The 23555-nt window shown below is 43.5% G+C and overlaps 1 protein-coding gene across 18 annotated transcripts in view; it reads right to left on the bottom strand.

Moving 5' to 3' along the window:
• The window catches only part of LOC127002964 (ankyrin repeat domain-containing protein 10-like), a 42239-nt gene that overhangs the window by 2442 nt on the left and 16242 nt on the right, over positions 1–23555 (bottom strand). For 2 of the 18 annotated variants that reach the window (XM_050869281.1, XM_050869277.1), the window contains exons 5-7: positions 19871–20695; positions 5906–6346; positions 2231–2373 (exon numbers count right to left, since the gene is read on the bottom strand). In XM_050869281.1, the coding sequence (XP_050725238.1) occupies positions 5907–6346; positions 19871–20695 (1265 nt within the window). In that variant the 3' untranslated portion in view covers positions 2231–2373; position 5906. Of the gene's footprint in view, positions 1–1952; positions 2374–5905; positions 6347–10248; positions 10494–13415; positions 20696–23555 lie in introns of those variants that run through there. The other 16 variants (XM_050869279.1, XM_050869274.1, XM_050869280.1 and 13 more) reach the window with 16 other exon arrangements.

Raw genomic sequence — 23555 nt, 5'->3', positions numbered from 1 at the left:
GTGTGTGTGTGTGTGTGTGTGTGTGTGTGTGTGTGTGTGTGCACACCCACATGTCCATTGCTACAGTAAAGCTTCAGACACATCGTGCATCACCCTCACAACCCCAACAATGCACAGACGTCCCTTCCAGCCACACACACACATACACACACACACAGCAACACTACACAGACAGGTGGACGTGGACGGCGGGTTTAAACAGTTTGGCAGGACGTACTTTCGACAGCAGTACTGAGAATTTTTAACAAACATTCTGGTGTTCACGGAAGTGCACCAGATTGAATTAGAGAATGTAACGGGATCCTTGGGCGGGGTGACATGTTTGTAGTACATCATTTCTTCCTGGAAGATCTCTGATGGCAGTGTCCACGTCCTGCTTGTGATAAAACTTGAACCAGTAGAAGGTTGAAGGTGGATGGTTGGGAGCAACCACTGGCAGTGTTCCAGGCATGGTCAGATCCTTTTTTTCTCTGCCTTGACACCTTCCACTTTGCCAGGCAAGGCTGCCTTGCAGTGATGCAAGAAAACAAAACCCAATTTTAATAGGTGACAAAAGTGGGACCATAAATCTCTGGGTGTGTTGTGTGGTGTTGGCAGCAAGTGCCGTGGGCACTGTCACAAATTTTACTGAAAATGTTAATATTGGGAGTACACCCAACACTCCTTACTCCTCCTGTGGCCTTTCTAATTTGTCTCCATAATGCTGAGCATGATGATCACCACTGGCAGAGAGTTGACCTTCGGGAATATGATCTTGTTAGCGGATGTTGACTCGATGTTTTCATATTGTATTAGACACGATAATTAGAGGAACATTGTAGTTACTCACATGCTTGAAGCACACCTGGTCAGTTGTGGCGTGTGTGTTAGGTCCTGATGTGAGCCTAGGCTTGAGTAAAAGTTCATGTTGAACTTGTACAGGAGAACACTGACTTGGAGGTGGTCCTCGGCTGGTGGGACAGACTGGTGAGATGAAGAGCTGCCATGCAGATGAGCATGGCGTCCCCAGTGTAGCGGTTGGCTGTCTTCATCACAGGGTGTGCAACACATGCTGGGGCTCTCATACAGTGGTGTGAGGGGAAAAGTGTGGTGTGTACACCCCAGTCATCCATGCCATTACAGTTGACCCAAAACAAGGATGCCATTTTGGTGGGCATTGTTTTAGTTTGTTTTCTTGGTGCACAAACAAAATTCCTTGTGGTGTTTCTGGTACTTGAGATTTTTGTTCTTGATTGTCTATATTTTGTGATGAGCTGTGTCGGCTGATCCCTCCAGGCTGTCCGTGGGCCGCCGAGCATGATGGTGATCTGGCTTGATGGCTCTCAAACAAGTTGTTTGATGTGTGTCAGTAAACAAGCAGGTTTGGGCTGACCAATGGTGACTTGAGTCAACATGATGAGTCACTGAAGACTGGCTGAGTGTGGCAGAAAATGAAGACTTTGTCAGGGAGCGGCAGTTTTGACAAATCTGAATCACGACGTTTTCCAAGCGTGTCGATGAACTTTGTTACATAAAATTTTACAGCTTGTGCAGCAAATTATATCGGGCCTACATGAACGTGGTGCTAAAAGTCTGTCCCGTGCACGGCACTGTTACACATGGCGGAATCTGCTTCAGATAAATGGCAGCCGCTGCGGCCGTGCGTGACGACGTGTCTTGACGGCGAATAAATAAATTTTGTTTTTGTTTTGTTACTTTTGTGGTTCATTTCTATGAAAATATTTTGATAAGTAATTTGTTGTCAGTATCATAGTTGTGGTTTCTACAAACCACAGGTACTGTATTTTGGTAACATAAATACATATTTTAAAAATGACAATAAATAGCTACTGTGCTTCAGTATTTCAGAAGCCACAGTGAGTACCAAGAGAAGGTTAAGCAGTGATATTCATGCTACAGAAGCTATAGATTAATATGGAGCTAAATAATGACAAAAGCAAAAATCACAGTACCTGAGCTGCACATACAGCTGAAAAATTTGTGTGCTTTACAGTCGTGAAGCTGTTTTGGGGTTTCACGAGAAAAACAAGTAGGGTTCACAGCCGTGCGTTTCCCGAAGCATCTCCTGACAGAGCTCGGAGGCCTCCACTTGGTAAGCTTGCGGCCTGGGAAGCGGAGACTCACTTCCCTTCACCTCGTTCTCCAGATCTTCCATCGAGATCTCGTCTTGGTGGGTCTGCTCTTGGCGGTGGCTGTCTTGGGCGCAGCGCTTGTCCTCCGTGTGGCCGGGGTGTGTGGCGGCGCTCCTCCAGTGTGGCCCGGGGAGGTCAGGCGAGTGATTGGTTAGGTCAGAAAAGGGCGGCCTAATGTGGCAGGGTAAACTGGCTGGTGATTTGCTGAAACTCTTCATTAAGGGTTGGAGAGTCTGTGGGCCTGTAATCCAGAACAGCAAAAATAATTATATCTTTACAAAATTACATGCATTAGTAGATTCTCTCTCTCTCTCTCTCTCTCTCTCTCTCTCTCATACACAAAATAAATGTTTAGCCACGTTCCTGTCAGTCTTACAAGGTGGCAAAATAGAATCAAAGGAAAGGATCTGATCATGTTTGGCTACTAATAGAATTGGGTCCTTTGGGTCAAGCATCCTGCCAACACTGTAGCTGCATCCTATACTCCTACTGGGGCCGAGAGGTCCTTGCTGCGTGAACCATAGTCGCCACACACCAAGTTTTTTTACGGTAAAGGGAGCAGCTTGGGGCAAAGATAAATAAAATAAAAAAGCCCACTGGCACTACTCCTATACAAGAAAAAGAGTGGCCCAGAGTCTAATTTCCGATGGCGGTTGGTCCAGAGCCCCTCACCCTCCCTCCATAGTAATATTGACTCATCTCCGAGCTTCTTCCATCCAACCAACTGATTCCTAACTCCAAGCTTCTTCCATCCAACCAATTGACTTCTAACTCCAAGCCGCTTCCATCCAACTAACTGATTCCTAACTCCAAGCTTCTTCCATCCAACCAATTGACTTTTAACTCCAAGCTGCTTCCATCCAACCAATTGACTTTTAACTCCAAGCTGCTTCCATCCAACCAATTGACTTTTAACTCCAAGCTGCTTCCATCCAAACAATTGACTTCTAACTCCAAGCTGCTTCCATCCAAACAGTTGACTTCTAACTCCAAGCTGCTTCCATCCAAACAGTTGACTTCTAACTCCAAGCTGCTTCCATCCAAACAGTTGACTTTTAACTCCAAGCTGCTTCCATCCAACCAATTGACTTCTAACTCCAAGCCGCTTCCATCCAACCAATCAGCTCCCTTAGCTATGGAATATGGGCGGGGCTTCTGGGGCAACTTCGTGTGTGGTGACTATAGCTTACACATTCACTTCTATGGGAAAGGACTCTAGGCAGCTCAAGCGAGAGAGAAAAAAGAGTGAACAAAAAAGGCCCCACTGCTGGCTGATGTTCTTCTTGATGTACATAGATTTACATAGGTATTCAGACCACACAGACCCTATATGTAGCCCAGACTAAGATGAGATGAGGTGGGAGTAGAATCAGCATGAGACAACACAGCCGCCAGAACTCCCAGCACTGTTGCCAATCAGGTGGAAAAATGGTGAAGGGATGTAATTTATGATGCCAGAAATTACTGTTGAGAATCCCCAAAGCATACGGCCAACAAAACCAGCAGCCGTAACATGTGAGCACGGAGGTGAAGAATGTAAAGATGAGATTATTGTAGTGAAGGCCAGGATGTGAAGAGATACCAAGAGACTGCAGCGTTAGGTATATCATGACATAATTTCATAAGTCTCTTGATCAGTTGAGTACAACACTAACTGGTAACTGCTCAGAGTGGCATCTTAGCAACAACAACCTTTTTTTTTATTTCACACAACTATTTTGCTGCTTTTAGGTGACAGCATCATTGCCTTAAATTTAAGACTGGAAAACCAAGAGGATATCAGTTACTCCTGAACCACTGGAGCCCCTTCATCATCCCCACAGAACTCCACACTTTGTTGACCACAAGACAGAGAGACTCCTCATCACAAGACCCTTACATAAATTCCTGTTGACCTTTCCCTCCCTCCATCTTTTGCATTTTGTTTGCTCGTAGGATGAAGTGATAAAATTGTTAATGAATATATAAAATGGGCTGCGATTGATTCCCAAGTGGGAAGTTGGGAAAAAGATTTATTCTCACATTTGATAAATTTGTGTTTTCTGACAAGCTGATGCTTTCTGTGTTCCTCCGGGAATGGTTGAAAGCAGTTTCCATTTTCCCCTGGGAAGGGGAGATGGAGAAGGAGGCACAGCAGTGGGCATCCCTCAGGAAAATGGACAGCTCACACTGTGTCAACACTGTCACGGAGAAGACTGCCACTTCTTGAGGCAGTATTATCTGTTATCTCCTCAGGAATAAATCTTTCCCAACAACTCCAAGAATCAGTCCCGGGCTCCTGAGATGCACAGTGAACTTTTCAGCGTCCAGTCAAAGGGCACCTCATGGCTCATGGCTTCAAGGTGTTTACCATGCCTTGAACTATACCCAATACATTCAAAATAAAACAAAAAAATGACAAGATCGATGTTGAACAAGCACTGTTCTTGTCTCGGCACATCTACAACAAAGACCACAAAGGGCAGCAAGTGTCTGGCCTTTCCGTGCACACCAGCATGACGCCAGCTTGTGAGCCGCGGGCAGCAGTGGCATCCATCATGGAAAAAATTACCCATTTCAGTAACAAAGAGAATGAAAAGACACAGAAGTGGTCAGTCACTCCATGTTGACAAACACGGTGCCGGCCAGATTGGTCGGGTGCAGCAGCAGCTTTTGTCTGGGAAAAATTTGGCTGCTACATTGACAAAGGTTGAAAGGACAGAGCCTGCATGCATGTCCTCAAGTAAACCACTGCCAATATACCAATAAAAACAGGTGAGACTAAAACAATGGAATCAAAAGAGAAAATTATTGATTCTCAGCAACCCAACCACCTAGACAATTGAGGTGCTATTGGTACTGTGCTGTACCAACAACACTCAATAAATATAAAATTGACAAGCACCACATACAAAGGGAGCAGACACACCGGCTGGACAGTGTGGGGTCCCCTCATCACTGCCTCTTACTGAAAGGCAACAATATAATTTTAGCCTCGGCCAACAGTGACCATGTTGGCTCCATGAGGACAGGCTAATCAGTGCCTCTGTGTTCAACGAGCCATGCCATGCAGCCGCCACACTTGTTTGCATGTTGTTTTCAATATAAATCTACAAGTATCGTTTATCCTTGCTGAATTAATGAATAGATGATCTTCAGTGTGGAAAAATAGGTGAGAGAGGAGAAGAGTATTCAGTGAAAGTAAATCTTCACTACTAAAATAAGGTAAAGGCTGCAGGGCAAGCTGTTCCTATCTACACCCAGCCAGGTCTGCATGGAGTAAGGGCTGCCACTAGTAGCCAAAGCACCCGGCGGCTGGCAAAGAAAACACTACTGACGCCTAGTTGAAGAAAGGCAACGCTCAACACTGGAGACTAGATCTAGATATAAAAGCTGATGGAGTAAAGGTGAGAGGGTCTCATGGGCACCTGTGCAAGTCTCCACCCAGACCTAGACTTTCACTTGTGGGATTTTTGTTTTCTTTATTTTACTTGTGGCCAAGATTTAATTCAAATGGTGTAGACAGCGCATGCAGTTTTGCAAGTAATGGTAAAATTGCATCTTATAAGAGCATGCTGAGCTACCTTCAGGAGAATTAATGATTGAGTGATTCCATTTGTGGCTGAGAAGCTTGAGCTTCCTCTATTGTCCTTTGCTTCACAGGGAGGGAATGTTACTGGGTGGCAGGCAGGACTGAGGCTGGCCAAGAGGTCTGACAGTGATGCATTCTATTCCGGGTGGTAATTGCAAGTATAAGATTAAAGTAGAAACATCTGTCTTGCCATGATGCTCACCTTAAAAATAATGTCCCATGAGACAGCGAGGGTAGTGGGCGTCAAGGCACCCTGTCGTGCCTGAGTAGCCAGGAAGGGGGGCAGGAACGGGGGCCGGGGGGCCGCCGGGGTAGCCCGAGGCCCCCCTGCTCTGGGCCGAGGCGGCTGCCGTGTGCCCCTCGGGGGTGGCCACGACCGTCTTGGCAGCTGAAGAATTATTAAAAGCAAACTCCACTGGCTTGGAAGCTTCAGGAATTTCCAATATGGAAAGATTCTCAGGTGGTGAGCCTTGGCCATCAACAAAACTCTCAGGACTCTGCCCTGCCACACGCTGACCAGAGTCTGGCAAGTGTCCGTCTTGGTCGTGTGCCGGAATAGTATCACTTGTCGCCATCTCTGTGACTACGGGAGTGTGCGTGTCTGGCTCACTTTTCAAACTGTTCATGGGTGAAAAATCATAGTCTGAAAGGGGAAACTCCATCTTAGAGGTGAAGGCCACACCCAGCCTGAGGCAAGTACACCTGGCATCCCTTAACTAATGCATATGTAGTCATGATACAAAGTACACATACTTTTTTTCTGTATGAGAGAGAGAGAGAGAGAGAGAGAGAGAGAGAGAGAGAGAGAGAGAGAGAATTTAAATCAGGAAACTATTCAATGACATCTGTACTACTAACATCACACTTGCTGCCAAAGCTTTAGTCACGCTGAGCTCCAGTGGCTTTGAGTTGTGGACTCTGAGTGAGCTCCGTCATTCCACTTCTGTCCAAGGAAACAGACAGTACCTGAGGCCAGCACACCATGCTGTTCACCATTGACTGTTCAGTACAGAGATGTTTATCTCTGCGCCTCATCCCCATATTTTTCATAAATAGTGAATGTTTCATTTAGTATTTTTGAGGCAGCAACATGGCATGAGCCAGATCTTGGTCAGCAGACTGCCACTCTTACACACATGCTCAGTAAGGCTGAGTTTGGTGCATCACAAGTGTTTGGTGAGGCGGGAGTGTGAGTCGAGGCACTGCACACAGTCTGGGGATGAGCTGCCGTGCCTCGGCATAACACAATCTGTTTTGACAAGTTGGTGCAACAATTTTCTTGTGTGTCAGCCACATCCGTGCCTGGCCATCGCTAGGCAGTGGGCTGAGGGCTGCATCACAGGGCAGTATGGGCCAGTGGGGCTTGGATGGCTGCCAGTGCAATATAATATCTGTATGTCGTGGTCCTGAATTATATTTAGCATTTTATTTGTTAATGACTCTTCTGACCGTGCTGTTTCTGCACCACCACTGCCGGGGTCAGTGCTGTGATGCCTGCCAGGCCCCAACTTCCACTCTGACTCACAGCTTGTTAACCTGGACCCAACCTTACTCATTTGGATCCCACACTGGGAGTGAAAAGAAATAAACTTGTGCTGACACCTTGAAGGAGGGTCGATGAGATGGTGAGTCTATGCTCAAGGGATTCATCACTGTCACTGTGACAACTGGTGCCCAGGCAGAGTGATGGCTGTCACAGGAGCCAGACACATGACACGTGAGGGCTGGCAGGACGGCAGCCAGTCAGGGAGCAAGTCATGGAGAAAATTGGGAAAATATTGTTAAGTGTGCAAGACTGCTGTTGGACTCACAAGACAGAGTGGAGACTTTCAACAGTGCCTGCAAGCACATCAATATTTATTTGAAAGATGTCATTTTATACAAGAACAAATGTCTCAGCTGAAATTGTGACAAGCCACAGATAAAAGTGTGTAGGGTGGTTATGTAAAGTAATGACAAAATTATTGAGTACTTTATTAATAAACTAAGAGCAAAACTAACATTCTTCATTCTAGTTATCTGTCTCCACCCACAGGCCGGTGCACTCATTGTGATGGCAGCCGCTCCTCAGTCCTTCACTGGGTGTGGCTGACGGCCCCTTGCTGTGATGCTGCCTTGACTTCATCCAAGTTGCTGGACTTCCAGTCGTTGGAGTTTGGTTTCACTGGCGGGAACAACCACAGAGCAGTAGCAGCGGCAAGCTCAGGTGGGTAAGGAGGCTGGAGGACGGTCTTGTCCTTGCTGGTGTTCCTTCTGGCCACACGCAGACCAAGTTTGTTGGGATATTTAGCATAAGAACCATTTCCTTTAGTCTCCAAGATGTATACTTTTTCATCAACTCCCTGACCCATCACATGACTGGCAGACCGGATCCCCGGTGACAGTCCTTTGGGGAAAGCTTCCACAGTCCCTGTCAGAAGGTCCACAACATGACGACTTGGGGAGCTTTCACAAGATGTTGGTCACTAAACGACCTGAAGACCCAGTTGTTATCCATCGTGATTTCCATTCATCTTTTTACTCAATATTTCATTAATTAAATAATTGATATTTTTATTATATATATTTTTAAAGTGAGTTGTGTTTCAGCTCGACTCATTACACAATATCATGAGGCCTCCCTCCGTGGCCTCCCATTGCTAGGAGTTGCTGAAGGTTGTGGTTGAAATGCCTTCAGAGCCGGGTTATAACAAAGCCTGGCTGTTGTGAGTGTTGACGTTTGACAAGAACTCTCTAATCTTGGGAAGTTTTGTATTCCTTGGCAGTGTAGTGCAGGACAATGGAAGTCAGTGTATCGGTGAATTATAAAGTTTTTACTTTGAGACATTTTGTCCTGCTTCATCACTTTGTGTCCACTGACAGACACTAAGTGATATTGACGATGGCAGCAAAGTCCTTCATAGAGTTATGTGAGGTCCCTGCAGGCAAACTTAGACTGATGTAAGATTGTTTCCTGCAGCCTCCAGTCTAGGGGGCAGATTCTGAGACTAAGGAAACACCTGCAGGGCTCATCACAGAAACAGCTTGGTTCATCATGATGGGTTGTCCAGAAGGGTGGGAGGTCCTGCTTCAGGCTCACTTGGGGTTGCCATGGACCTGGTGGCTGGGTGATGCTGTGGTCCTTGTGATGGTGGTTGCCCTTGTTCAGTGTCGTGTTGGGAATTCTGTCGTTGACTTCAGTTTTTTTCTGAAAGTGACTTGTTAGTCTTCCTGAACAAGTTTTTTCAGTGTGGTCATGTTGCTGATCCTGTACTTAACAGTTGTGCCCCAAAGTTGTTTTTGCAATATATTTTTCAGTGTTTCAAAGAATACAGGATGTGATTTTCTGTGGTGGACTATGAGGGCATGGCTCATCTTCATGTAAGAAATGGCTCCTGTGTTCAGTGTAACTGAATTATCCTTAATTTGAGTGGCTCTACTTGCTCGTTCCTTCCTTCCCTCTTGTGGTTCAGTTGTCTTTGAGCAGAGGGTTGCTGAGGCTGTGTTTTCTACGACAGGGTTCTTCATAGACTTGGGTTTGATTTCACGTGGTTGCAGCCGTGTTGGTTACCACTGCTCGGAGACTGAGGCGGACCAGGCATTGCCCACAGCAAACATTGCACACGATACATTGTTGAGAAGGCTTGTCATGGGTTAATTAGCATAATGCACCGAATCAAATTGGATCACAAGAAAAATTTAAAGAACACAAATCCAGAATTCCACCAGACTTCATTTCATAAGCTGCGTGCAGACTATGAACTGAATGGAGAAGCTTCTGTGGGACCTTGAAACACTCGTGAAAAAAAAAAAAAAAAAAAGGTAGTAATAATAATAACAAACATGTCCAATGTTTTGACTTATTATTTTTGAGATGCCTCGCAATCCTGTCTTGGTAAGCATTTGTATTAGAGGGTAAAACAGAAGAACTCAGAGTTTTAGACTTGAACAGAAGCACAGCATGTATGAGAGATGGTTAATAGTTGCATGGTAATCCTGAACTGGTTAATAGACATAACATGGCAAGTCTAGCACACTGAGGCTGCATGGCTGATGAATGAAAGAGTATCAGTGAAGGAGTAGACTGAAGGGAAATAGATACAAAGTCTTGATCATAATGGGAGATGCAGAGGCCCCAGAAATCAGAGAAAAGTGGGTGATTTGTGACTGACTGCTTAACCTGCACTGTTAGGTTGTAGTATCAACAGTATAAACATAAAATGGTCACAGTTCTGCACTCATCACAGTGAATGGAGGCACAGGGTGAAGCATGGTGAAGGGCAAACCATCAGAAGCATGCCCCTGTAGCCTGATCGGGGCAGTCAGTGGTTATCATCAACTAATACGGAGCTCTTCCATGTGTTAAGGGAATTTGGTGATCCAGTGTTCTCAATCAGGGTGACGAATGATTGGTAATGGCCAGTGTGAAGCAAGCAAGACTATGGGAGAACTCCATAAGTGATTCTAATCTTCTGAGATGTATGTCTGAGGTCAATGAATCATGAAACTGTTTTCTTAGCATTGCTTCATAACTGAACCAAATGGCAAGGGAAAACCGAAACTTACTTAAAGACAACGTAACCCTCGCCAAATCTAAACCACCCAGATCCACCGCTGCTGCTCACGTGCCCTTGCCTGAGCATTTTGAGGGGCAGGAGGATGTGCCGGGCCTGCCGAGGGCTGCTCAGTCTTTAGAGACAGAGCCCCCTCCTGAGCTCCCTCCTGGGTGACATTGCTAGTACGACAGCACTCAGCACCCACTACCACAGTCTCATGTGGGCCTGCATGAGCTGTCCGCCCTACTGTGTCGTCTGGAGGGAGAAAACAACACATACACCACATCCCATTGCATAAACTGAGCATAGAATCATAGAATAAACTGATGTCATCTCAGAAACAAACTCAAATTCAAATGCTACAGTAATGCCTTGCTAGCAGCACTAGGAGGCTGCCTCATCTCAAACCTGTCACTGGTTCTAGTTTAGTAAAGTTAAGAGTGTCTGCTGCAGACCCGTTAAGCACTAAATTACTACTCATCTTCTCTATAACTTGACATGCAATATGTTTTACTCCCTGCATGTTGGCACACCCAAAATTTCACCTACCACACATGTAGCACCATTAAGTCATGCCACCAGGAGGTTTTCCTGTGTGGCAGAGTGTTTGGTGCAGAGGGGCACACACTGTGCACAACACATGGAGCAGTGAATCATAACACTACATGTTCATTGATAATGTAGACCTGTCAAGTCTGGCAAGTCATACTTAAAGTAAACAAAGAAACAAAAAATAAACACATTGTAAAAGAAAATTTCTGGTGTTCCTTTTGGGGGCAAAAATAAATTTCAGCTCCAGTTAATGAAGAGGTACAGAGGAGGCCCAGGGTGAGGACTGGAGCCAGGCGTGACAGAAGGAGATGAAGTGGTTCAGGCCGCCACACACGAACAGTGGCGGCAGACCCTTAAGTAATGATGCAGTGCAAGGTTCCTTGGTTACTGAAAATTCCTGCCTTGCAATATTTCCTGTTATGTTTTGAGAATCATGGAAATAATACAAGGGGAGGGAAGGAAACAATCATGGTGCCACGACTACCATGGAGGAAATAACACAATAACATAAGGAATAGGTCCAGTTGTGTTGTGTTGTGCAAAACTACTTCACCAACACTCTTTAACTTGGATGAACAGTTTGGGGCGAGGTGCTGAGCCTTGGGAAGTAGGAAAGAATGCTGCCTGTCAGAAGGGGAGAGATTAACAAGGCAAAGGAACTGTACACATCCCCTCAAGTACTGTTGACCTAATCCTGATGTTGTTTCTGACACATTCAGAGCCCTGAGTCATTCTTTCATCATTCTGATTCACCAATTTTACTGACTAGCTTATTGGTCAAATGTTCTCTCATGTCTCATTATATCGTCACCTTCGTAAGCAAACTGCCTTAGTCACTATTTTCTACTTCTCAGGAAATCAGAAAAGATTAATTTAAAAATCAGTTTGCAGGACAACAATGAAAAGGCCAATTCTAGAACACCCAAACTCTGAATGACAAAGGCAACTATACAAAAATGGGAGTCACGTGTTGAAAAATTGATGTAAACAAAAACCTGGAAATCGCTGAAAAATGACTCAGGCGATTATTTTATGATGGTGACGATATATTATTCATCACAGTTTTTCACATGCCCGGCTGTCCTGTAACTTTCCACACACTGCTTCCCCTGCCATCACGGATTCTCTCATAACCATCTTCACAACATTCCTCTGTCCACCTCTCTTCACTTCTGCATCCTGCCCTTTTACCTTTCCTATTTATTTCTGACTTTGAATCCTATGAAATTCATCTGCCTGCAATACCATTTCCATTTTCACCCTAACTATTAATTTTTCTGCACGTGCCATCCCATTCCTATTCTCTTCTTCAATTTCCTAATTTCTTGTTATGTTTGTCCTGGATATGTGTATTCCTCTGCTCTCTGCACAGTTTCATTTTCAATCACTGTATGTTTTCCTGCAAACTGATTTTTAAAGTTTACCTTTGTTTTCTTCACATTAATCTTTGTCTACTTTTTTAGACACTTTGTGAAGTTTCTTGATCATTCTCAAGTTTTGCTCAGAATCACTTAGTAAGACTGTGTCATCTGCCAATCTAAGGTTGTTAAGCTTATCACCATTTATCCTGATTCCTGTCTATTTTTTTCAAATACTAATCCTAAGCAAGCAAAGTAAAACAAAAAACTGCATTATTTTATGGTGGATGGTATGAACTTTTTTTCTCATGGTCCAATTTATTTTAAGTTTTCTTTATTATAGATTCAATATCACTACTGAGGGATTGTTTTGTTACTGATTTTGTTCAGAAGTTTGATGCCAATTTGTTACTTGCTGTTTATTTCTAACAACTTCCAAGACTGCAAGAGGAACTTTGTTATGGGATTGTTAGTTAGGAGAAGGGAGCCACATGTTCCTGCACTGGTCAGCCAAGACAGAATCAAGGCCAGAAGATTGTGTGTGTGAAGCCAACAAAGGGGTTAAGACAGGTACTGTCCATATTATCATAGTGTAGCTGTTTGTAGCTTACTGTGAGGTTTAGATGAATTTTAAAGTTTACCTGTAGCTAAGCATAACCTGACTAAGAGAAGGCTGCCCCAACAGTGGTGAAGGTGAACCCCTCAAGCACTCTAAACCTCCCTCACTGCATCATGAGTACACAAAGGCTCTCTCTGGCTAGAATGCAGTTGGGCATCAGAGACAAGTCAAACGTCTAATGTAAATAGGTCTACTACCTTGTACACATTCCACTGCTGTTGGTGGAAAAGGCAGAACAGTCCCTGCCTGCTGAGCATCAGTGTGCTCACTGGACTGGTCTGGGGGAGATGGGAGGCTGAGGGTTTCTTGTGGTTCTTCCTTCCTTCTTGTGAATGTAATTTCAAAGTCTTCTTCTAAGCATCTCTGCTTCCAAGAGATTTAGTCACTTCAGTAAATGGATGTGATGCAAAAGCTGAAGCCTTCTTACAGAGCTGGATGATTTATTTGAAACCACTGACTATCTTGGTTTATGTTTGTCTGGTGTGTGTGTGGGGGGGGGGGGGGGTGGGTGGGGGGGGGTAACTAGTTGTGATATGCAGGAAATGAGCTGTGCTCATGGGATCCCATCTGTTGAGTCTCAGTTGGTCAAACTTAGCTTTAAACTCATTCAATTTTTTTTAATTGTGTGTGTGTGTGTGTGTGTGTGTGTGTGTGTGTGTGTGTGTGTGTGTGTGTGTGTGTGTGTGTGTGTGTGTCCTTAGTAATTTGCCTTGTGCATGCCTCTGATCTGGAATCTCAAGATGTGCTTCCTTTTGTCTTCTTTTTAAAAGCAGCTTAGAGAAATGTGCCTTCTACTGTATATCTGTTAGATATGCCATGAAAAATTATTTTCATGGAATAATTGAAGCACTCAGCAGCTACTTTTTCTAGTCTATAAAAACTCTTCAGTGATTTTTTTTATTCAACAGCAGCCCTGGACACACATTTCCTTCCTTTATCAGACATTTTGGGAACACAAGCCTTCCATTTTCTTTCTTGAGTGGCATGGCCAGGTGGTGCTGCAGCCTACCTGTGCTCTTCATCACCTTGAGGGCAGATCCTTTCCTGAAGTCCCATATCTTGTTCTTCAGGTTCAGGTGGGTTCATCCTTGTTCTCTTCAGTTGCTCTTTGTGCAGTTCAGTTGGTGGTGTGGCCTTTTCTTACTTGATATGAATTCTTGGATCAGACCTTTGCCAGAGCTCATGATGGGACAGTTCTTGACCTGACACTCCTTCTGTCTTCAGTTGTGTAGTGTCTATAGTTCAAATCTTCCTCATGATGAGTTGAAGTATCTCCTACTTGCATAAGTTTGAAGCTCATGTCTACAAACTACAAAGAGTTAGCCAGGGTGAAAGACATCTCGCATCCTGTCTATACATCTCATTCTCACATGCTCAAGCTCTCCCTTCCTCTTTAATCAACTAATCTCCTTGCTTGCTGTCAGTCTGGGCTTTCTGTATCTCCCTGTCTTGTATACCCTCTCTGGCATACCACACACATACACATTTCTATTTTGTCTAGCTGATCAAACCTCTCAACCTCCTACTTGTTAAACTTGCTTCCGTACACATTGTCAGTGCTCTCCACGCCTCCCATTCACATTACAGAAGACTCCCCTTTAACACTGAAAGGATTCTATGCCTATGATATTTCACTTACTGCCATGACTACTCTTCATTCTTTTCACACCAAAGACACACCTCGGTACCTTAATGCTCACCATCATCTCTCATGCTTTCCCATAATTTCTGTTCTGTACCTTAATTCTCATTCCCCTTTCTCTTGACATCTTTTACCCACCTCTGGTTCTTCTCTTCCATACCTTGACATTAACTCACTAGACCTCTGCACTGGTTTTTCTCTTCCACGCCTTGACATTAACTCACTAGACCTCTGCACTGGTTCTTCTCTTCCATGCCTTGACATTAACTCACTAGACCTCTGCACTGGTTCTTCTCTTCCTTGCCTTGACATTAACTCACTAGACCTCTGCTCTGGTTCTTCTCTTCCATGCCTTGACATTAACTCACTAGACCTCTGCACCCCATTGTTACCAATTACTTTCTTCCTCATAGATCCTCCTTCCCTGCAAACCTCCATACACACTGCTTATTGATATCTCCTTCCCAGCATCTCTCCATACACATTGCTCATAGATTCCTCCTTCCTCCATACACATTGGGAGGGGATCAAACAAACCAAACTATTTAAAACTCATTCACCTCATTCATTATTTATTCAGCCTGATCACACCCGGCTTCACACAGTCAGCTCTTACAATGTGGGCACTGTTTTACTTTTCAACTTCAACTCTCTCCATGCCGGATTTCATTTCTAATTTGTCTTCAGCTTCCACTTCTTGCAACCTCAACTCAGAATTGTTTGCAAATCCTTTATTTTCAGAACTCAGAACAAGTGTCATCTGCTAACCTAACAGCATTTAATTTCCATTTAATATTGTCGATTAACAGTCATTCCAGCCCCTGCAACTGTTTCCATCTCTCCTAAGTTCATGAACACAGCATCCGACACAACATAAAAGCTATGCATCACACTACTTTAATACATTCGGAAGCTGTCATTACTTTTCCCCTTCAGCAAACTGTCCTTCTAGCCCCTCCAACACCCTCCCATCATTCTAAAGGCTCATGAACAAAGCATCCAAGACATAATACAGCCACATGTCACACTGCATGAATAAATTCAGCGGCTTTCATTACTCTACTCTGGACTTTCAGTACCAATATAAGACATGAAATCACTCCGTACATCAAATTTTTCATGAATTTCCTGTGAATCTCAACATATGGGTATTTCATTATCTGGAAAGACTACCTACATATTTTCATCTTGTATTGAAAAAAATCTGATCTTCAGTCCTTCACACTATCTGCCTGACATTGTTTTGTCATCCGTGTGCTTACAATCACAATTCCATTCCATTCACAGTATTCCCATTCACTTCCCATAAAAAAATTTATTCCTCTTACTCCATAATCTTCTTTTTATTCCTTTTCTCCTGTAACTTTGGTTGTTTGGTCTAATATCGAGGTGCCAGGTTTCCCTTTTTGTTTTTTCAACTGTCTAGCAAATATTTTCCATACATTCCTTGCAAGTAAAATCATACATCTACATTTACTTCACCACACAGAAAGGTCAACTTTCTATTTGATCACATTTTACCCGTCATATTGGTTTCCTGCTCTTCTAAAGGTTTAGTCCACCCTGAATAGACTAGACAGATTCTAGTGTTTTCTGTGGTGGAGTGGGTAAAGACCGCTCATAACCAAAAGGTCTCGGGTTTGATTCCCAGCCAGAGTGGAGATGGATAGGTAGTCTTACATCTGTGCCCCTGCCTGGCCAGCAGTGAATGGGTGCATTGTGTCAGACAGGGATTGTGTCCCGCCTTACGTATGTGTGGGTGTGTGATACTGTGCTCAGGAGTGCAGTGGCTATCATATTCAACTCACAACCAAGAGATCCCAGGTTCGATTCCCAGAGGTTCTGGCCCATCCCTGGCATGGTGTTCAGGCTTCGCTAAAGATAACTAAGGCAAGGGTGATAACCCAAGGCCTTCAGACTCAGGACACATAAGCTTGCAAATTTGTCCAAGATGACCCAAGCAGATTAATTATACATCCACACACAGTGACAACAACAGTCTACCATCCATGACCCTCAGTGCTCACCATTTTGGTATATTACAGTTCACTTATTCTTACATTATTCTTTAATCTGTTTTTATTTTACAGATGGTCTAACCCATACACTTCCCTCCTCACCACAACATTCAGTAGTCACCTCACACCTACATTCCCTTTGCTCTGGGGCCAATTCACCAACTCATTCCTAATGGCTGTCAGCATTATAGCTATCAGAAATTTGTTACTAATTTTCTGAAAAAAACTTTAATCAAGTGCATTTCCTTGGAAATGAATATCATAGGAAAGCACAATACAGTCCAGACAGACGGCTGGAGAACCAGAAAAAAGTAGAAAAGCTCACTGGAAAATGTTTTGTCACCATGTGCCACCAATTGGTTGAACACAATTGTTGCACAGCATTTGCTAAGACTAGGGCTCCATAATGTAACACATGTTGACTTTAACTGTACAACTTATGCCAACATAACAGATGTGAAATGCTGACACGGTATGAGGATGAAAAGTCAAGGGAGAAAGCTGTGGAGAAGAGTGTGCCGAGTAGCATGATTTACATAGTGAAGGGAATTGATGGAGCGAGGAATATTGATGAGAGAGGAAGGTGTGGTGTGACGAAATCATTAATCCAGAGAGTAGAGGAAGGCATCCTAGGATAGTATGGCCCCATGGAAAGGCTGGAGAGGACATAACCAGTGACTTGGATGACAGTTGATGTGGAAGGCCCAGAGGATGATATGAATGTGTGAAAATGAGTTTTATGAAGCAGGATATATGGTGTATGAGAAAATGGAGTTGAGAATCTTTACAAAGTTGAACACGAATGTAAGGACGCTGTATATTTACGAATGTACAAAAGGTGATGGAATTAGACCCTGAACCCTCAGTATGTGAAGGAACAGATGAGTTTGGCAGGCTGGATTAGAGGGTGTGAGTGTAGGCAATTTTGTTGAACTTCATTTTCTATTCGATTGTAAAGGAAACTATTAAAGGGGGTTCATGTGGAAGGTAGTATTGGTAGTCACCGAGCCAAAAACGATTTTTCTTGAGCGTGCAAGACCTAATCAGTTTGCTTTGAAGTAACAGCATAAAAAATGTCCAACACAAGCGTGATTACTGGAGGTGTACTGTCCTGCCGTGTTTGCCAATATACAAAAATGGTGTTCTGTTCCTTAAGTTTGTGACATGGCCTTGTAAGACAGGAAGACATAGGCATCAGGTGATTGTCTACTTTAAAAGCCAGAAGATAAGTTGATTATCACTACAACAAGCCACTAGGTTTAGTCAAGGCTCACTAGCACTAAGCTTGTTCTACTTCATCATTAGGTGGACAGCTCTTCATTCTCAAGTCAAGTGTCAGCTTTATTCAACCTTTTTCCATACCAGTCACTGATTACAGCAGAGGAGGTTACTTTGAGGGCGTACATCAAGAGTGGCTGAGTCTCTTTGGTGAGAAGTGTGTTGAAGGACTTTAACATTATAAAAATAATGGTATAGCATGTTCAATGCTTTTAGTACAGAGTAGATGTCAGTCATCTAGAAGGTAATGTGCTTTAGAACAGGTGTGGCAAACCTTTCTTATAAGAAGGCCTACTTATCTTTGTTGTGCTGCTGCCAATATCTGTACACTCCACAGAGTAGGGATTTTGCTAGTTAGAAGTAGAACTGTTATTCAGAGTTAAATTTTCCCCCTATGAAATATAGGTTCATTTGTTTATGAAGTATACTCTGCTTTAAAATGAGAATACTTGGAGTCATCTACACACATAATTGCCTAAGAGCTTGCAGCCTAATGAATGATGATAATCATAATATGACGACCTACTCTGGTATCATAGGCAGGAGTGAAAAAAGTTGTAAGGCACTTCTTCAAAATGCAGTGATTTGATTCCTTGCCCTAATTAAGGTATCATGAGCTATCAGTGATGTGTCATGGAGTGACCTAGAGCAGGTGACCCATTTATCAGCAGAGGAGTAGAGGAGTCAAGCAGTTGAGAGCATGAGGTGAGGTATTCAGGTCCAGCAGGTAGTTTCTGCTGTGTGACAACACCCGTCTGTCTACACTATAGTTGGCAAATTAAAAGCCATGCCTTCCCGTAGGTACAATGTGAGCAGCCAGTACATTCTCAACTTGCCGGCACCATATCCCATCATCCTTTAGTGTAACTAGCTCAAGAGTTGTAATGGAATTCTTCTAAAGTGCTTTTGGGATCCTATCACTGAATCTTCCCTGCCCCGTGGCATCCATTTGAGTTTCTCTGTCTACAGCTCTCGTAGCCTCAGTGGGACTTCCATTTCTGTGATCACAAGCACCCCTCACCCTTCTTTCTATCTAGCTTTCTCTTGTATATTTTAACCATTCCTATGACCAGTGATTCCTCAGCTACTCCATCCTGTCTCAACAATCACACTCTTACAATATTGCCATTCCTCATTCCTGACAGAACCAATCACTGTTAGTTTCCACAATTCACCTTAACATTCAACACTTCTTCCTTATCAGCCATGGCACATCGTATATACACATATTCATTGTCCCATCTACTGAGCTCATTGTTACTGAATTTATCCTTGATTCTTGTGCCTCCTTGCATGTTAACACTTTCTACGGCATAGGTCAAGTTTGATAGCATTGCACTCTTCATCACTCCCCTCTCTACATTCATACCTATATTTACACCCCTCATAGATCTCACCTAATCCTATAACCTGGCTTCCTTCACTGCTTGCTCTCAAGTTTTTACTCCCTTCCACTCCTATTATCCTGTTATTTTGTTGTGTTTCCGCCTCTGTTGCTACAAATGGATGGGTGAGGGATAGGTCCAGCCTTACTGCCTATACAAGTTCACAGACCCAGCTATGTACGCCCTGCTTATCTAGGATTCACTACAGATATCCCATAAGTATGAAATGAGTGTATAATGAATGAAGAACATGAAATGTTTTGATTTTAAGTTATTGTAAGTAGGAAAAATTACTCTATAATCCCAAGAGTAGCTAAGGCTATTATTTAAGGCTAATGTTGCATGGAAAAATCTACATCTGTCATAAGACTTATAAGTTGCCAAAAAGCCTGTGATGAAGAACAAAGTGTGTGAATGGCAATGCAGGCTTTGTTTTTTTGCTATATAATGCTTTTCCTTGGGCTATACGTTGTATGGTTTTCCGAGTATCTATTTTCATAAAAAACAAGAAAATCAAAGTGTTGTGGACCCAGTTCCATTGTTTGTTAGTGGAGTGTGTCAGTCAAGAGCCTAAGGTAAGGATAACCTTCTAGGATAATGTGGAAGACAGTGTTTGTTAGTGTTTCATTATTACAAGTATTAATTGAAGCTGATCGGACTCTATAATAAGGTTAAGTAACCGTTACAAGTAAAGTAGCCAGAACTTACAAGAGACCAGTTTTAGTTTACATTTGTGTTGTAATAAATACAGGTAATGGAACAAAATGGATATCATCTTACCATCAGTCCTCATCCGCTTCATCTCCGGCACATAAACATCTTCCCTCGATCTCTTGCAGCCGGCGATGGGAATAAAGTTTTTGGACACGCCATCACTCAGCATAATGTCTTCGCCCAGGCGGGGCAGTATCTTGGGCACAACACTTGCAGGGCTCCCGTTAGCATGGTTCATGTCACCATTGTGGCCATTGGCGGCCTTGAAGGAGCCATTCTGTGCGCTGCCATTTGTGAAGGAGCCATTCTGTGCGCTGCCATTTGTGAAGGAGCCATTCTGTGCGCTGCCATTTGTGAAGGAGCCATTCTGTGCGCTGCCATTTGTGAAGGAGCCATTCTGTGCGCTGCCATTTGTGAAGGAGCCATTCTGTGCGCTGCCGCTGGTGAAGGCAGGCAATGCTCCGTTAGTATGTCCGTTAGAAATCCCATTCTGGGAAGCTGTCATGAAGTTAGCCAAAAAAGGTTGAGTGGGCTTGTCTTTGCCATTGATGGCTTCAACAATTGGGTTTGCATCTGTCTCCATTTCACAATCTTCTGGCTGTTCACTGGAGGGCTTTGTTGCACCATTTGTGTGGTGGCCATTCAGGGCCTCGGCGGGAGGACTGTTGGTGGCCTGGAAGCCATAATAACCATTGGATGAGGTGCATGTAGAATTAGCGCCATTGACAGCATTTCTTCCATTCTGGCAGGACTGTGCCAGGAAGCCGTTGGTGGGAGTGTCGGCCTTCTGGGCCCCGGGGAGTCCCAGGCCGGGGCTGTGCGGGAAGACGCCTCCGTTCAGGCCGTGGCTCGGCACACTGCGGCTGATGGAGCCGTTTGTCTGTGTTTGGCCTGGAAAGTAAAGGAACATGTCAACCAAACAGTCCCTGAAGCAACCACCTTACAGTACCAAACCAATGACCATACTTTCATGATTCCTAATCACTTAAAAATAAACTAGCATTCATTATTTTAGAGACTAATTTAAGTCTATACAATTTTACACACATTTCGTTTACACCAGTGCCCACGCAAGGAACCCCTCCAAGAAATGGCTATCAAGCTCCAGCAAAGGAAAGCAACACCTCCTCCACCAAGTGCTCCAGAGTTAACCTCACCATAATGAGGCGGCTTCCAACTGGCAAGTCTTACCAACCAAGGACTCTCCCTCCCTTCTATGTTCTTCAGACTAATTCCTCATGTATCTTTTGTAATCTTTTGTTTCCATAAGTCTTAAGGTCTCTGTTAATACAATAATGATAGTCTGTTCAAATCTTGCATAACATTTCAGAGGTAGATCACAGTAAAAATATTATAATTACATGAGAAATTATGCCTCCTCTGGGTAGTGATTAATTAGGATTCTGCAGGCCTTGGTCAGTGTTCTGGGATGTTGGATTTTTACTAACTATAGTCTGTTCACTTAAGCTAGATTCCTGGCGCCTAGGCAGGTTGGTAAGCTTGCAGCTGATTGGCTGCTCCGCTCTCCTGCTAACACTCATGTCGGACCACATCTTGCATGCTCGAGTGAGACATGTTTCTTTATTATATGCCATAGCTCACCTCACATACGAGCTAGCCAGTTTTGGTTGACACCATCAGACTCAGCAGTGACTGTAGAATCAAGATGTATTTTAAAAACTCGACGAAACAAATAAGAAAATGGTATTACGATGAGTTGAACCGTGAAGATGTTAAAAAAATGTTTATAACATGTTTTACTTATGCTCACTGTTTTCAACAGTTGTTCATTGACTGCAGAAATATATTATTACATTACGTAGGAAAATTTCTTGTGAACACCTTAGTGTGATTAGAATTCAGTTAAAGCTCTATGTATTGAAAACACAGGGTTATTTATAGCAACATTTCACTCGCCCCAACCATCACGGCGCTCGAGACACGCTGTATGATGATGTTAAAAAAAATGAGTGTTGCGCGCGCCATGATGGTTGGGGCGAGTGACATGTTGCTATAAACAACCCTGTGTTTTCAATATGTGGAGCTTTATCTGCATTCTAATCACACTATTGTGTTCATGAGAGATTTCCCTACGTCATGTAATAATATATTTCTGCAATCAATGAACAACTGTTTAAAGTAGTGTGCATAATTAAAAGTTATAAACATTTTTTTAACATCTTCACGGTTCAACTCATCGTAATACCATTTTCTTTTTTGTTTTGTCGAGTTTTTAAAATACATCTTGATTCTACAGTCACTGCTGAGTCTGATGGTGTCAACCAAAACTGGCTAGCTTGTATATGAGTTGAGCTATGGCATATAATAAAGAAACATGTCTCACTCGAGCATGCAAGATGTGGTTCGACATGAGTGTTAGCGGGAGAGCGGAGCAGCCAATCAGCTGCAAACTTACCAACCTGCCAGGAATCTAGCTTGAGTGAACAGACTATAGTCTCATTGGCCAAGGTGTCTGAAATGAGCACCGATGCAACTCGGAGCTATAGCTCATGCCTTACCCCTTTTATCTTTACAAGGAATGACAATTGGGTGTTGTATTCCATGTTCCATGTGTATAAAAACAACATTCTGGTGGTCTCCCAGCTTTGCCCCACTATTCTATTTGACAAACTAATTTCTTAGATATATTGTTCAGCACAATCATCCTTTGCTTTCAAAACTAGATAGCCATTCACTTAGAGGTGTCAACAACAAGTAATGCTGAGTGGCTGCACTTGTTTTTGCTGCAGTTTGAGCAAGTTCTGTGAAGTTAAGTTCTTTTTATATGTAATCCAGGCAAAATTGACACCCTTCATCTTCTGTAAGAAGCAATTATTTATACATAAACTGTGTTAAATGTTTATACATAAATTCATGTTAGATCAGGTTTTGAAATGTTGAAGTTAATGGCTAGGCAGCATCACAGAACTACACTGCAACGTGTAACAAAGACTTGTACAGCTACTCGGCCCTATCCTAAATCCAGGTAATTGTTGGCACCAGGAATTGGGTTCAGAACCTGCAATGAACTCCCACGCCTCTCCCTCCTGCTGTTCTTTTTGTCATTCACACTGTTCTTGTCTCCTCTCCTTGTCAGTCATTCATGCCTCTCCACCCCATTCCTTAGACATCTCATCCATTTCTGTCCAGACCTTATCTTTTACCAATTTTAATCACATCATGCCAACATTCCCATTCTTATCCCACTCATCTGGGTTTGTGATGCCCAACACTTGTAACCCTCCTCAACACAGTCAATCTTTTTTAACACTTCCTTATAATTGCAGTGACATTATTAAAAATAGCTTTCCTCCAAGCCTTCCTCTCTCTCTCCCACGTCTGGGATAAACCAGCCATTCCTCCCTGCCACCAGTTGGCTCGTCCTTCACCCTCCCACTTTGGGGCCACGGGCACCTGGCAGCACAGTGCTGGCTCTTCCTTAAAGAGCCCTGGCTCCTCAGGCTGTATGATTAGAAACACAACAAATTGATAAAAAATGCAAAATAATAACTAGTAATGACAGTGGAGGGATAATTATCTCTGCCTGGGGTTGGAGTGCTGTCCACTCAAGACAGCAATCTCAGTGTTGGGACACACTGACAAATTGGGACAGGAGATGAAAGAAAACATGGGTGCAATGAGGTGCATATTCTGGTGGGTATATTCTTTAATTGTAGTCTGTTCCCTTCAGCTCCTAGCCGAGGACACTGCTGCTTGGCTGTTGGCGGGCGGGGTGACGGAAACGTCAGAC

The sequence above is a fragment of the Eriocheir sinensis genome, chromosome 24, assembly GCF_024679095.1.
Source record: "Eriocheir sinensis breed Jianghai 21 chromosome 24, ASM2467909v1, whole genome shotgun sequence".
In the NCBI taxonomy this organism is placed as follows: domain Eukaryota; kingdom Metazoa; phylum Arthropoda; class Malacostraca; order Decapoda; family Varunidae; genus Eriocheir; species Eriocheir sinensis.
Note: the sequence above shows the minus strand (reverse complement) of the source record. Positions and strands in the feature narration are given on the sequence as shown.